The following is a 12820-nucleotide window of genomic DNA, read 5'->3' on the forward strand; positions in this document are numbered from 1 at the left end:
AAAAAAAAAAAAAAAAAAAAAATCCATCTATCTAGGGAGCAAAGAAGGGGAGGTGCTGGCTTGCACACCCTAGACAATTGTTTGAAAGTCAGGACACCAGGACTGGAGTGACACCTCAGCCACCCTCCTCCTAGGTGAGGGTCTTGAGCCCACACCGACAGGAAGTGGCAGACATGGGACACACATTGGTCTTCTCACTCCCAGTCCAGCACTGAGCTGTGAACTGCCAGGACACCATGCCCCGACACGAGTAGTCTTCCCACTCCTCACCTTGAAGGAAAAGTGTTTTTTGGACAAATACCTAATGGAGACATTACATGGGCTTTGGAATCCATTAGACCTAGCTTCTTGAACCTCTTGCAGCTGTGTGACAATATACAAGTTTCTTAACCTCTCTGAGCCTCAGTCCTCTAATTACACTCCCCTCATAGAGTTTCTAAGAGCATCCCTGGGGCTGGCACGTGTCAACGTACCTAGCATTTGGTGGAGTTTGTTAAATGTTCGTTGTCTTCTCTCCCTATTGCACCTTGAATGGTAAAGGTTGCCTGCCAGCTTCCATTTCCCCAGCAGTGCCCTGAGCTCGTTCAGGTGTTCATCCATCTCCCACAGAGCTCAGGTTCTTTTGGAGGAAGCCACTTCAAGTCCTGCTCCAGGCTTAAGCCAGTCGGCACATTCCATGCCCTGCCCCATTGCCAGGTTCGGGAGTGTGCTCATAATCTAAGCGCCCCCACCCCCAGATACATCTCAAGATTCTTGCTTGGACTTCTGGACACTCAGACTCCTCCGAGAAGGAATCGAACTTGCTTCTCTCCATGTCCTTTCCTCTAGGAGATGTGTCCTCATCAACATGTTCAGACGCATCCCACCCCAGCAGAGGACAGCCTGGGCTCAAGCTGGGATGCCTATTTAATTTATTTTCTGCTAATTAAACTTCCTAATATACTCCACTCTACGTGTGTTTGCAGGCAGGGGGTGTGGGATAAGCAGCCCTGCCTGGCTGGGAGAGGAGGCAGCTCCCTGCTGCACTATGTATTAATAAAGAGACATATGCATGGCAGTGCCTGTCTGGGCCTAGGTGGCAGCTTAGGACAGAAGGCACGTGGCAATCAGGGTTTCAAACAACCCAGGAAGAACACTGCTTCAGGGAAGACAGCTCAGCATCTCCCTGGCAAAGAATAATGACATTGATAATACTCTCCAAAGAATTTCAGGATTTTGAGCAAACAGAAAAGCAACACAGAAAAGCAAACAGAAAAGCAACGTCAAAACAATATGGCTTTATTGGACACTTAAGATTTTCATTGGAGGCTCAACAGCATAATCCTGCTGGTTGGTTTCACTTCGTCGATTTTCCATTGTGTCTAATTACATTGCTAATGCTGATGGTGGATGACCATCAGCTCTTTTCCTGCCTGTCCTGAGGTTCATCCACCAATGTTTCAGTTCTGTTGTAAGATATTGTCCTGAGCCCCCAACATCTCGTGCATGCTGTTTTGTTTGTTTGTTTATTTGTTTTTTAAATAAAGAGTTCATAGCTGGTGGAAGACTCTCCTCTGTTACACACTGATGTTCCCTCCCTACCAGGCCTGGGAGGAGGAGTCTAGCGTGTGGGGTCTGTACATATGCTGTGGACCGTGCAGAACCTGGAGAGGCCATGGCCCCTTCCAAAAGTGATCTGCCCTGAACCCTTCCCTCTGTAGGAGGCATTTATTAGATGCCAGGTTCCTGAAAGGCTCTGGGATGGGCACTCCCCCTCCTGAGCCCTGTCTTTCATCACTGCTTTTCTATTTCTGGCCAGGGTTCCCTGTCCCTCCTCCCGGCTCCCATGGGACCCCAGTTCACCTCCATCTTGGCTCAGTTGCCCTGCACTGTAGTAGTCCATTCACACGCTGTCTTCTCCAGAAGAAATGGCTGGAGGAGAAGTTTACAGGGTTTCCTGGGCCAGGGCTGGGCCACAGTCACCGGGCAGCCGGAAACAACCCTCCGGGGCCCAGGAAGGCCAAGGCTGGTGGGCAGGTACAGGGGGAGCTCTCCACCACTGTGCAGCCTGGAGGCTGTTTCCCCTCGACCCTGCTGATGGGACCCAGCCAACTCAGGCTGCCCACTACCCTGCTCCCAGCAGGCTTCCAGTGCCCCGGCTTCTCTGCACGCCTGCCTGACATGGACAGTGTCCCCTCAGGCCTCAGTACACCCTCTGTCCTGGAGGCGTGTGCCACGGCCCTGTGTGCCATGGGTGAGGTGCACAGCAGCCTCCGGGTCACACTTGCCCTGCCAAGGAGACTCCAGTGAACTGGGAACTCCACAGGGCACAGAGGACTCACACCAACACTGTGCTGAGAGACTTCACTACATTGTAACCTGGCTTCCACCTGCACTAAGCTGCATCCCCAAAGGCGACCCCAGTCCAGGCTGAGTCTTGGCTCAAGACTTTGCAATGCAGCCAAACCACAAAATATGCCTTGTCCAGCCCACCCTGCTAAACCATTTTCAGTAGTTCTCCCCTCACCCTTCTGGAACTTTCCACTTCCACGCGGCCCCCGTTCCATGTTCATTTCCTGTTAGTCCCTTTTTGTTCCCTTTCTGTTCCCTTTCTGTTCTCTCTTTGAAGACCTCATTCACCGTTTTCTCAGTTCGGGTTAAGCTTGGTTGGTACTGGAATCCGTCTCCCATGCTGCAGGAGCCTGAAGGAGTCAGTCTTGCCGCCTGAAACACATGCCTAGCGCTACTTTTTCTCTGATGAGTGTCTTAGTCAGTTTGGGCTGTTAGAACAAGTACCATAGACTGGGTAGCTTAAGCACCAAACATTTCACTCTCACAGTTCTGGAAGCTGTAAGTCTGAGATCAAGGTGTTGGCAGATTCGGTGCCCAGTGAGGGCCTGCTTCCTGGTCCATGGAAAGGACACTTCTTGCTGTGTCCTCAACATGGTGCAAAGAGAAAGGGAGGTGGCTGGTGTCTCTTTCCTGTAAGGTCACTGATCCCATCATGGGGCTCTACCATCGTGACCTCATTTAAACTTCCTGAAAGTCTCACCTCCATACTATCATATTGGGGATTAGGGTTTTGACATATGGGGCAAAAGCATTCAGTCCATGGCACATGCCCACTGCCCCGACTCCTGTGAGTGCCACACCACAGCCTTGCCGGGCCTTGGTCCTGGAGGCGTGTGCCGTGGGTCCTGTATGCTATGGGTGAGGTGCACAGCTGCCCCTGGGCCACCCCACCAGCGAGTGAGCTCCTGGCACTCTGGCTCCCTCTAGTCACCCATCTACCAGTCTTGCGGCTCCTGTGCACTGGAGGGCCTGCTCCCTGGGTACTGTGGGCCAGCTGTGGCCCTGGCCACCCGTGGACTTCCCCTCCTGCCAACGGCTGCAGTCACATCTTCTCTAAAGACATCTGAAGCCCAGCCTTGGGGAACTAACTGAGTAGAACCTTCCCTGGGTACTGAGCCCTAGGGAACCCTTGAGAGTTCTTTTTGTACTTTATGGTTTCTTCCTCACTAAGCTTAATCATTTCTTTACAGGAAACTTCCTCTGTTCAAGTGACTGTATGGTTTCTGCCTCCAGCTTCATTTTTTGGTACCGTAAGAGAGGCAAGCGTGGAGCATGGGGACACAGGGGATGAGCAATTGGCAAGCAGGGAGATGCGTGCAGCACACTGAGTGCCTGGTACACACCAAGTTCTTTTAGTCTGGATTTCATTATTTTTAAATGGGTATTGCTATTTTTAAAAGAACTATCGCTATTTTAAAAAGAACAGTTGCAAATATTTATTGTGTGTTTTGCAAAAAGTGAGTAAGGATCAATAAGATATGTAGATCAATTGATCAATAAGATATCTTTTATTCTTTTTTTTAATTTATTTTTTTGAGACAGAGTCTCATTCTGTCACCAGGCTGGAGTGCAGTGGCCCGATCTTGGCTCACTGCAACCTCTGGCATCCTGGTTCAAGCAATTCTCCTGCCTCAGCCTCCCGAGTAGCTGGGACTACAGGCATGTGCCACCATGCCCCGCTAATTTTTGTATTTTTTTTAGTAGAGACGGGGTTTCACCATGTTGGTCAAGATGGTCTCGATCTCTTGACCTTGTGATTCACCCGCCTCGGCCTCCCAAAGTGCTGGGATTACAGGCATGAGCCAAAGCGCCCAGCCAATATCTTTTATTCTTAAAAATCATATTCTCCTGGTTCAGTGGGAAACAGACTGCCAACCTGTATTTACAGTATTATGTGGTAAGTGTTCTCGTTTTCAGATGTGTATTAGTCTGTTCTCATGTTGCTAATAAAGACATACCAGAGACTGGGTAATTTATAAAGGAAAGAGGCTTAGTTGACTCACAGTTCCACATGGCTGGGGAGTCCTCGGGAAACTTACAATCATGGCAGAAGAGGAAGGAAACATGTCCTTCTTCACATGATGGCAGGAAGGAGAAGTGCAGAGCAAAGGAGAACTATAAAACCTTATAAAATCATCAGATCTTATGAGAACTCAATCACTATCATGAGAACAGCATGGAGGTAATTAACTCCCACCAAGTGCCTTCCAAGACGTGAGGATTATGGGATCTACAGTTCAAAATGAGATTTGGGTGGGGACATAGCCAAACCATATCAAGGTGCCTCCTGCAAGCAACTACCTCCAACCCTCCTTCATCCTTGCCCTCATTCTTCAATGATTTGGTGAAATCTGATCTCTACCTCAGTTTCATGGCCTCCCCATGACTCCAGTTACTTCCTGATTAGCTTAAACTAAACCTAACTAGGTTACCCTAGGAAAGCATTTCTATTCCTGACACCTCCCAAGTGCTGCTTCCACTCCACCTGTATGTGTGTGGGCACATCCCTGTGCCCCTTTGCCGGCTTCCAACCCACTCACTTCAAGCATTTATCCCAAGAATTTCATAAAATCATAGAAGATCAGGGCTTGAGGCAGTGGTGAGGAAATGATAGGAAAGACATTTCTGGATGTGTTCTGCCATCCTGCAGATCCCTAAACCGCCTCTCCCCCTTCTTTCTCTCCCTCCAGAGAACAGCTTCTCCTTGACTCCCGTGGAATAGTTCTGCTCACATTCATGGGCCCTTCCGGTCTCACTTCCTGTACCAAAACTTGGCAAACAAATGTAGTTCCTGTCCTTGGAAAAATTCTGTCGAATAAAATTTTCTCTGTTTGATCCATCCAAATGTTTACAAAGTGCTATAGAAGCCCTGGAGGAACAAGCAGTTCTGCCTTAGGGATCAAGAAGGTTTCACAGAGGGGGTGATATCTGAGCAACAGTGCTTTTTTTTTTTTTTGGAAGGAATCTTGCTCTGTTGCCCAGGCTGGAATGCCATAATGCAATCTCGGCTCACAGCAATCTCCACCTCCTGGGTTCAAGTGACTCTTCCGCCTCAGCCTTCCAAGTAGTTGGGATTATAGGTGCCTGCCACTATGCCCAGCTAATTTTTGTTTTTTCACTATATTGGCCAGGTTGGTCTCTAACTCCTGACCTCAAGTGATCCACCCACCTTGGCCTCCCAAAGTGCTGAGATTACAGACGTGAGCCACTGCACCCAGCCAACAGTACTTTTAATTGGCATTTTCTTCAAAGACTTTGGTGCCCTCTGGACATAGAAGGGGCCCATGACCCAGCCTCAGCCAATCAGAGCACTCCACTTCCTGGACCACCTATACACCTGCTCTTCCCTGATCCACTACAATGCCCTTACTCTGAGATCTGAAATCTGAGCAAAAGCACAAAGAGGCAGACATGGGAGCTGAGCTGTCTTTTGGGAGGGTCCTAGTGAGAACGTTCTCCAGCTGAAGCCACCAAGTGAGGACCTCAAGACAGACTAACCCCTCTCCTGAGGCTGGGAGGAGCTGCTGTCCTTTTGATTCTGTGAGCTACCTCAGTTGCCTTCCCCCAAATCTCTCTCTCTCTCTCTCTCTCTCTCTCTCTCTCACACACACACACACACACACACACACACATGCATGAGCTAGGTAGAGCTGTTTTCTGTAATTGCCAACAGAACACTAACTGTATTTGAAGAATGAGCTGGCATTCTTCTGCTCCAGTAGAAGTCAAAGCGATCAGTTATGAGAATCAGAGCCCGCCTGTGACTCCAGGAAGAGATGCATAAATACCAACAAATGTTTAGTCCCTAAATTCTTCCTTTAAATCCTTCTTTTTTAAAATTTGATGAGTACATCACACAAGAAAATCAAATCATAATGCAACCAAGTCAATGCGAGTTTTATTTAGAAGAGATGGGTTACAATCACCCGGGGAAGCTCTAGTTACCTTGATTTGGTTTGTTACAAACCCTGGTACCGTCAGCCACAGATTCCCAGAGGAAGTCATTCCTGGATGACTTCCTCATTGAATTTAAATAATTTCCATTTCAGAGGAATGGCTTTATCTGACCTGATCCCCTAAATCTTAGGGGAAACCTACACAGGGACAAAGACAGTAGGTGTCTGGAATGTTAAGAATCTGTGTATTCTGTCACTGTCTCCATCAGGGCTGGTGGCACATGCAAATCTCTTTCCCACTCTCTGGTTGAACACTAACGCCAAGGTTCCCACATCTTTCCAATTAGTCCATGTACATGGGGTTTGTCAAGACAGTGGTTCATGGTCCTGACCCTAAGCATGTCAGATTTCAGGCGTTTTATGCAAAATACCCATACTACTTGGGATCATTTCCCACTGGTATTGCTCACAATGGAGCTGACACAGCCCTTAGTTCCCATCCAACACATCTCCAAGGCAGACTCACAGACCAGCTCCCAGAAAGGGAGTGATTTTAGATCAGGCAGCAGAGAGGTGGCCTAGGAAGGCATCCTTGGAGTTCATGCACCTGTGTCTGGCCAACAACAGAAAGATGGTGGCTTTTGCTCCTTGGGATTTACCTTTGGAGCTAGTCTCTGATCACATGTCTAACAGAACAGGCATCCTTGGGATTTCCATGGCAGTCTACTGACAGTCAGGGGTAAGGATTAAATAGTACAGAATCTCACTGTATACTCTTTTGAGAGGCCAAGCAATGAGAAGTTTTACAAATGATCATTGAGCTGAAGGAGTGCATAGAATCAGTTTTTTCCCCTATAAATATAAAAGCCTATAAGTATAAAAATCTTGGTGAAAGAAAAATGATGCCAGCTTCCCACACAGCACATCACACATCTTCTCTTTTCAAATTTGACTCCAAGGCCTGCTTCCTTCAGGAAATAATTTATCCAATGGTATCTTTTAGGATATTTTTGGTTGTGAGGTATAAAAGTCTAGCTCCAACAGACTTAATAAAAGGAACTCATTGGTTCACAAACTGAAAAACTCCAGTGGTAAATGAAGGCTCTGGGTACAGGTGGTCCAGGCTCTGGTCTCTGTAATTTCTTTGTTCTGCTCCCCTCTACATGCTGTTTTTTTTTTGTTTGTTTGTTTGTTTGTTTTTTTTTCCCTCAAGTTGGCTTTCTTCATGGTGGCAAAATGGATGCAGCAATCCTGTCAGAGGTGTTTGAACCAGAGCACCTCCTTGATTAGCCGCTGTGTCAAATGAGGATGAGGCGTGCTGGGCTGCATTCCAGGAGAGCAGACATTCTTAGTCACGGGGTGAGACCGGGGGCCAGCAGGACTGGCATCACAAGATACAGGTCACAAAGACGCTGTTGATAAAACAGGATGCAATAAAGGAGCCAGCCAAAACCCATCAACACCAAGACGATGATAAATGTGACCTCTGGTCATACTCACTGCTCGTTATATGCTAACTGTGATACATAGTGTGGTAAAAGACACTTCTACTGGCGCCATGACAGTTTACAAATGCCATGGCAATGTCCAGAAGTTACCCTATATGGTCTTAAAGGAGACCCGATATGGTCTAAAAGAACTGAGGGTTCTGAGTTCTCAGTTCTGAGAAATCTGTGCCCCTTTCTTGAAATATTCATGACTAATCCACCCCTTGTTTAGTATATAATCAAGAAATAATCATAGCGTACCCAGTCAAGCAGCCCGTGCTGCTGCTCCGCCTATGGAGTAGCCAGCTTTTGTTTCTTTACTTTGTTAATAAACTTGCTTTCACTTTATAGACTCGCCCTGAATTCTTTCTTGTGCAAGATCCAAGAACCCTCCCCTGGGGTCTAGATCAGGATCCGACTCTCGTAACAATTCCAGGCTCAGATCTGCTTTTAGCACCATACAGAGCAAGAGAAAGTTTTTTGTTCCAGAATTTCCCATTAAAGTTCTTCTGGTCATTTTTATTGTGTTGTTTTGCTTAGGCCAGGTGTCCATCCTGGTCCCAAGCAGTGAGGCCAGGACATGGATACAATGACTGGATCAATCCAGGCCTCCTATTCCCACTTCTTCAGAATTTTTTTTTTTCAAAAATTATTTTCAGTTAGCCTTCTGAGGTCGAAACTTATTCCAATTCTTGAACTGGGGGTAGTTTCAACCTCCCTAGAGCTATATGGGTCCTCAAATGAAAATTTGGGGCAGCTGCATTAGAGAAGGGGAACTGCATACTGCAGAGACCACCACCAAGGGGTGATTGTGCCAAATCACTCTTCCTAGCCTCAGATTCACCCACGTTCTGGCCATTCCTCCCCATTTGAATGCATTCTGCAGTCCTATGACTGTGGATTACATTTTTGTCTGCCTCTATGTCTTCTGTTTTGTCCTGCCCTGTACGCATCTCAAACGTAGCATAACGCCTATATAAATTATACAAATAAACAAACACTTCTGTTTTCAACCTGTAGGATGATGACAGTGACGATGACAATGGTACTGATGATGTGGAAAACGTGTAGAGAAAAATAAATACTTGGAAATAGATCTCACCTCCAAAAACAAAGCTTGGGGTTTAATTCTGACCTTTATGAGGTCATGGGGTGAACTGCAGACCACTGTCTACGGACAGGAAAAAGATATTTCATCTCTAGCCCCAGGGACATCTCCAAAAGCTGAACTAGATGAACTTCATATAAATTGTTTATCTAGTTTATATACAAATTTATATACAAAACATAATTTTCTCTTTGCCTACAGAAAGCCACTTGTAGAAATTCTATTAATCAGAATCTCCCTAAGTTAATCAGAATCTCCCTAAGTTAATCAGTCATCTAGATAAGATCTTATTTCTTTTTAGACAAAGAAAAGTATATAACAGGTATCTGTACTGTTGAGTGAACATTTGAATGAAGCATTTGATATCTAATATAAGGAAATCTAAAAGTGTCTACATGGAAAATCTCATGGATTCAATGAGATTGATGACAGCACAAGTCATCAACTGATATGTAGACAGAATTTCCTTGTGGAGCAAGACAATACAACCATTGCTTAGAGACTAATTGTCAACGAATTAGTCATTTCCTGTTTCAGAATCACATCACCACCGCCACCAACACCAACATCAAGCACCACCACCTACACCACCATCATCAGCATCATAACCGCCACCAATAACATCACCAACTCCAACGCCATCATCAACATAAACCATCACCACAACCAAAACCATCAGCATCGCCACCATCACCACTCACCACAACAAGGCTTATATTGACATACTTATTTCACTTTTCAAAATACATTCACATGCATGGTTTCATTAGATCTCATCTACTTGGTAAGTTTGGCAGATCTGACATCATTAGCCTCATTGTATCTGTATGGAAGCTAAGTCTTAGAGAAGCGAAGTGGCATGTGAAAGGACACCAGAGTGGTTGATAATCAAACTCAGACTAGAGTTTGGTTCTTCTGACTCAAAAATTAATACTTTTTTCTTTAAAAAAAAATTTTTTTTTATTTAGAAAGAGAGAAAGAAAGAAAGAGAAAGAATAAAAAAAAGAAAAAGAAATGAATGAAGGAGAGGAAGAAAGAGGAAGAGGAAGAGGGAGAGAGAACAGGGGTGTTGCTTTATTGCCCAGGGTAGAATGCAGTCTAAAAATGGGTATGCCTTAATTGTGTTTAATATAGAGACATTAAAAAAAATCTTTTTTTAAGACACGGTCTTGCTCTGTTACCCAAACTTGAGTGCAGTGGCATGATCACAGCTCATTGCAGCCTCAATTTCCCAGGTTCAAGAAATCCTCCCACCTCAGCCTCACAAGTTCATGGGACCACAGGCACATGACCAGCTAATGTGTTTTAAAATTTTTTGTAGAGGTCAGGAGCAGTGGGTCACGCCTATAATTCTAGCACTTTGGAAGGCTGAGGTGGGCGGATCACCTGAGGTCAGGAGTTCAAGACCAGATTGGCCAAAATGGTGAAACCCTGTCTCTATTAAAAATACAAGGCTGGGCGCGGTGGCTCACACCTGTAATCCCAGCACTTTGGGAGGTCGAGGCAGGCGGATCACGAGGTCAAGAGATCAAGACCATCCTGGCCAACATGGTGAAACCCCGTCTCTACTAAAAATACAAAAAAATTAGCTGGATGTGGTGGTGCGTGCCTGTAGTCCCAGCTACTTGGGAGGCTGAGGCAGGAGAATTGCTTGAACCCAGGAGGCGGAGGTTGCAGTGAACTGAGGTCGCGCCACTGCACGCCAGCCTGGCGCCTGGTGACGGAGTGAGACTCTGTCTCAAAAAAAAAAAAAAAAAAAAAGTCAGCAGGTGTAGTGGCACATGGCTATAGTCCCAGCTACTCAGGAGGCTGAGGTAGGAGAATTGCTTGAACCCAGGAGGCAGAGGTTGCAGTGAGCCGAGATCCTGCCACTGCACTCCAGCCTGGGCGGCAAGAGTGAAACTCCATCTATAAAAACAAAAGGCAAACAAACAAACAAAAAACAATTTTGTAGAAATGAGGTTTGCTAGGTTGCCCAGGCTGGACTCAATCTTCTGGGCTCAAGTGATTCTACTGCCTCAGGGTTCCCAAGTGCTGGGATTACAGGCATGAGCCACCACACCCGGCTCCAGTGCTTTTTTTTTTTTTTTTTTGACATACCTAATTCTTTCAATAAAAATGAAGAATCTTCAACTTCTCTTATTAATAACTTTGGTCCTATGTTCAAGCCGAAGTCTTTCAAATAAAATAGCCTTTTAAATCTGTCCCCAACCCCCGAAAGTCCCAGGTGAGAACTAGCTGCCCAGGTTACGTGATTCCCCAGAAGTTTAATTTTAATCCAAGTTTACTCTTCTTTCCGTGACAAGGAGCCACCTCCTTGTATGCACCCTGGAGTCTCCCGGATTCTTTTGAGAACCATGGAACAGTGCTGCTCTCCACAGCACAGGCTTTCCCAGAGAAGAGCGCATCTGGCTAGAAGCCACTGTCCCGCTCGCTCTTCTCCAAGCTCCTCGAAGCCTGAGAAGGAACTTGGTGACTGGCTCTGGTCACAACCTGGCAGCCTGAGGCACCCCGGTCAGCAACGCACCCCAGCCCCACGCAAGGCTCCGAGTAAACCCAAAGCTGCTCCCCTCCAAGAAGTCTGGGGCCACCCTGGGGAAGGCCTCCTGGCCTTGGCTCTCAGGGGCTCTCTGGGGTTGTGGTCTGGGGCCCGCTGCTCCCGCCCTTTGGCCCCAGGCGGGCCTGGCAGGGCTGCAGCACAGCTCTGTTGCTGATGATCAGTGTGGGGCACTTGGCGACCTTGCCCTGGAGCCCTTTCATTTTGAGTTCAGAGGTCAGATTTGAGTAATAAACATCTTCCAAGGACCTGTCGTTCTTTCTGAGGATGTTGCTGGCCAGCCGGAAGAGGAAAATCACCGCGTAGATGCCGATGATGGTGAGGATGTACCAGGCAGCGCTAGTTCCGTCTGGCACCTTCAGGGCTCTGGTGGAGTTGGTGCTGTTCCTCCCCTCCGTGTGGTCACCCGGCAGGAGCCCCAGGAGGATGCTGGCCTGGGTCTGGTTGGAGGCTTCATGTGGAGTCCACTTGGCCCCTGAGAAACAGAGAGGTCCAGATGAGACCCAGCGTCCTGGGCTGAGGGCTGCCTGGCCACACCAAGGAGAATGGAGCCCTCATAGTCATGCAAATGTGATGCTGCTCAAAGAGACCTTCTCTGAGGCATGAGCAGGAGTGTAACAACAGGTATGTAAAAAACAATATATTTTTAAAAATCCAAAGAGTCCAAAACACTATGTTTTTTGTTTGTTTTCGGAAAGACAGAGTCTTGCTCTGTCACCCAGGCTGGAGTGCAGTGGCATGATCAAAGCTCACTACAGCCTCGAACTCCTGAGCTCAATCGATCCTATTGCCTCAGCCTCTGAAATAGCTGGAACTATAGACATGTGGCACCATGCCTGGCTAATTTTTTCTTTTCGTAGAGATTGAGCCTCGCCATGTTACCCAGGCTGGTCTTGAATTCCTGATCTCAAGATCGCCTCTCACCTTAGCCTCCCAAGCACTGGGATTCCAGGCATGAGCCACTATGCCCAGAAAAACACTAAGTTCTTGGATAGGAGACACAGCATCATAAAGATGTCAGTTAGCCCTCAAATAATCTATACAACAAACATAAAAGCAATAAAAATATCAATAGAATTTCTTTGTGAAATCGACAGACTATTCATTTAGAAAAAGCAACTGTTGGCCGGGTGTGGTGTCTTATGCCTGTAATCCCAGCACTTTGGGAGGCTAAGGTGGGAAGATCGCTTGAGCCCAGGAGGTTGAGACCAGCCTGGACAACACAACAAGACCCTCTCTCTATAATAAATAAAAAAAAATAGGCCGGGAGCGGTGGCTCAAGCCTGTAATCCCAGCACTTTGGGAGGCCGAGGCAGGTAGATCACGAGGTCAAGAGATCGAGACCATCCTGGTCAACATGGTGAAACCCCATCTCTACTAAAAATACAAAAAATTAGCTGGGCATGGTGGCGCGTGCCTGTAACCCCAGCTACTCAGGAGG

General features: G+C 46.9%; 1 protein-coding gene across 1 annotated transcript in view; it reads right to left on the reverse strand.

Moving 5' to 3' along the window:
* Nucleotides 1–10962: 10962 nt before the first annotated feature.
* Nucleotides 10963–12820, reverse strand: part of SMIM34A (small integral membrane protein 34A) — a 5194-nt gene continuing 3336 nt past the window's right edge. Inside the window, exon 2 of the mRNA XM_017526194.2 lies at nt 10963–11854. Within this exon, the coding sequence (XP_017381683.1) occupies nt 11442–11854 (413 nt within the window). The 3' untranslated portion in view covers nt 10963–11441. The remainder of the gene's footprint in view (nt 11855–12820) is intronic.

The sequence above is a fragment of the Cebus imitator genome, unplaced genomic scaffold (assembly GCF_001604975.1).
Source record: "Cebus imitator isolate Cc_AM_T3 unplaced genomic scaffold, Cebus_imitator-1.0 Scaffold41, whole genome shotgun sequence".
In the NCBI taxonomy this organism is placed as follows: Eukaryota; Metazoa; Chordata; class Mammalia; order Primates; family Cebidae; genus Cebus; species Cebus imitator.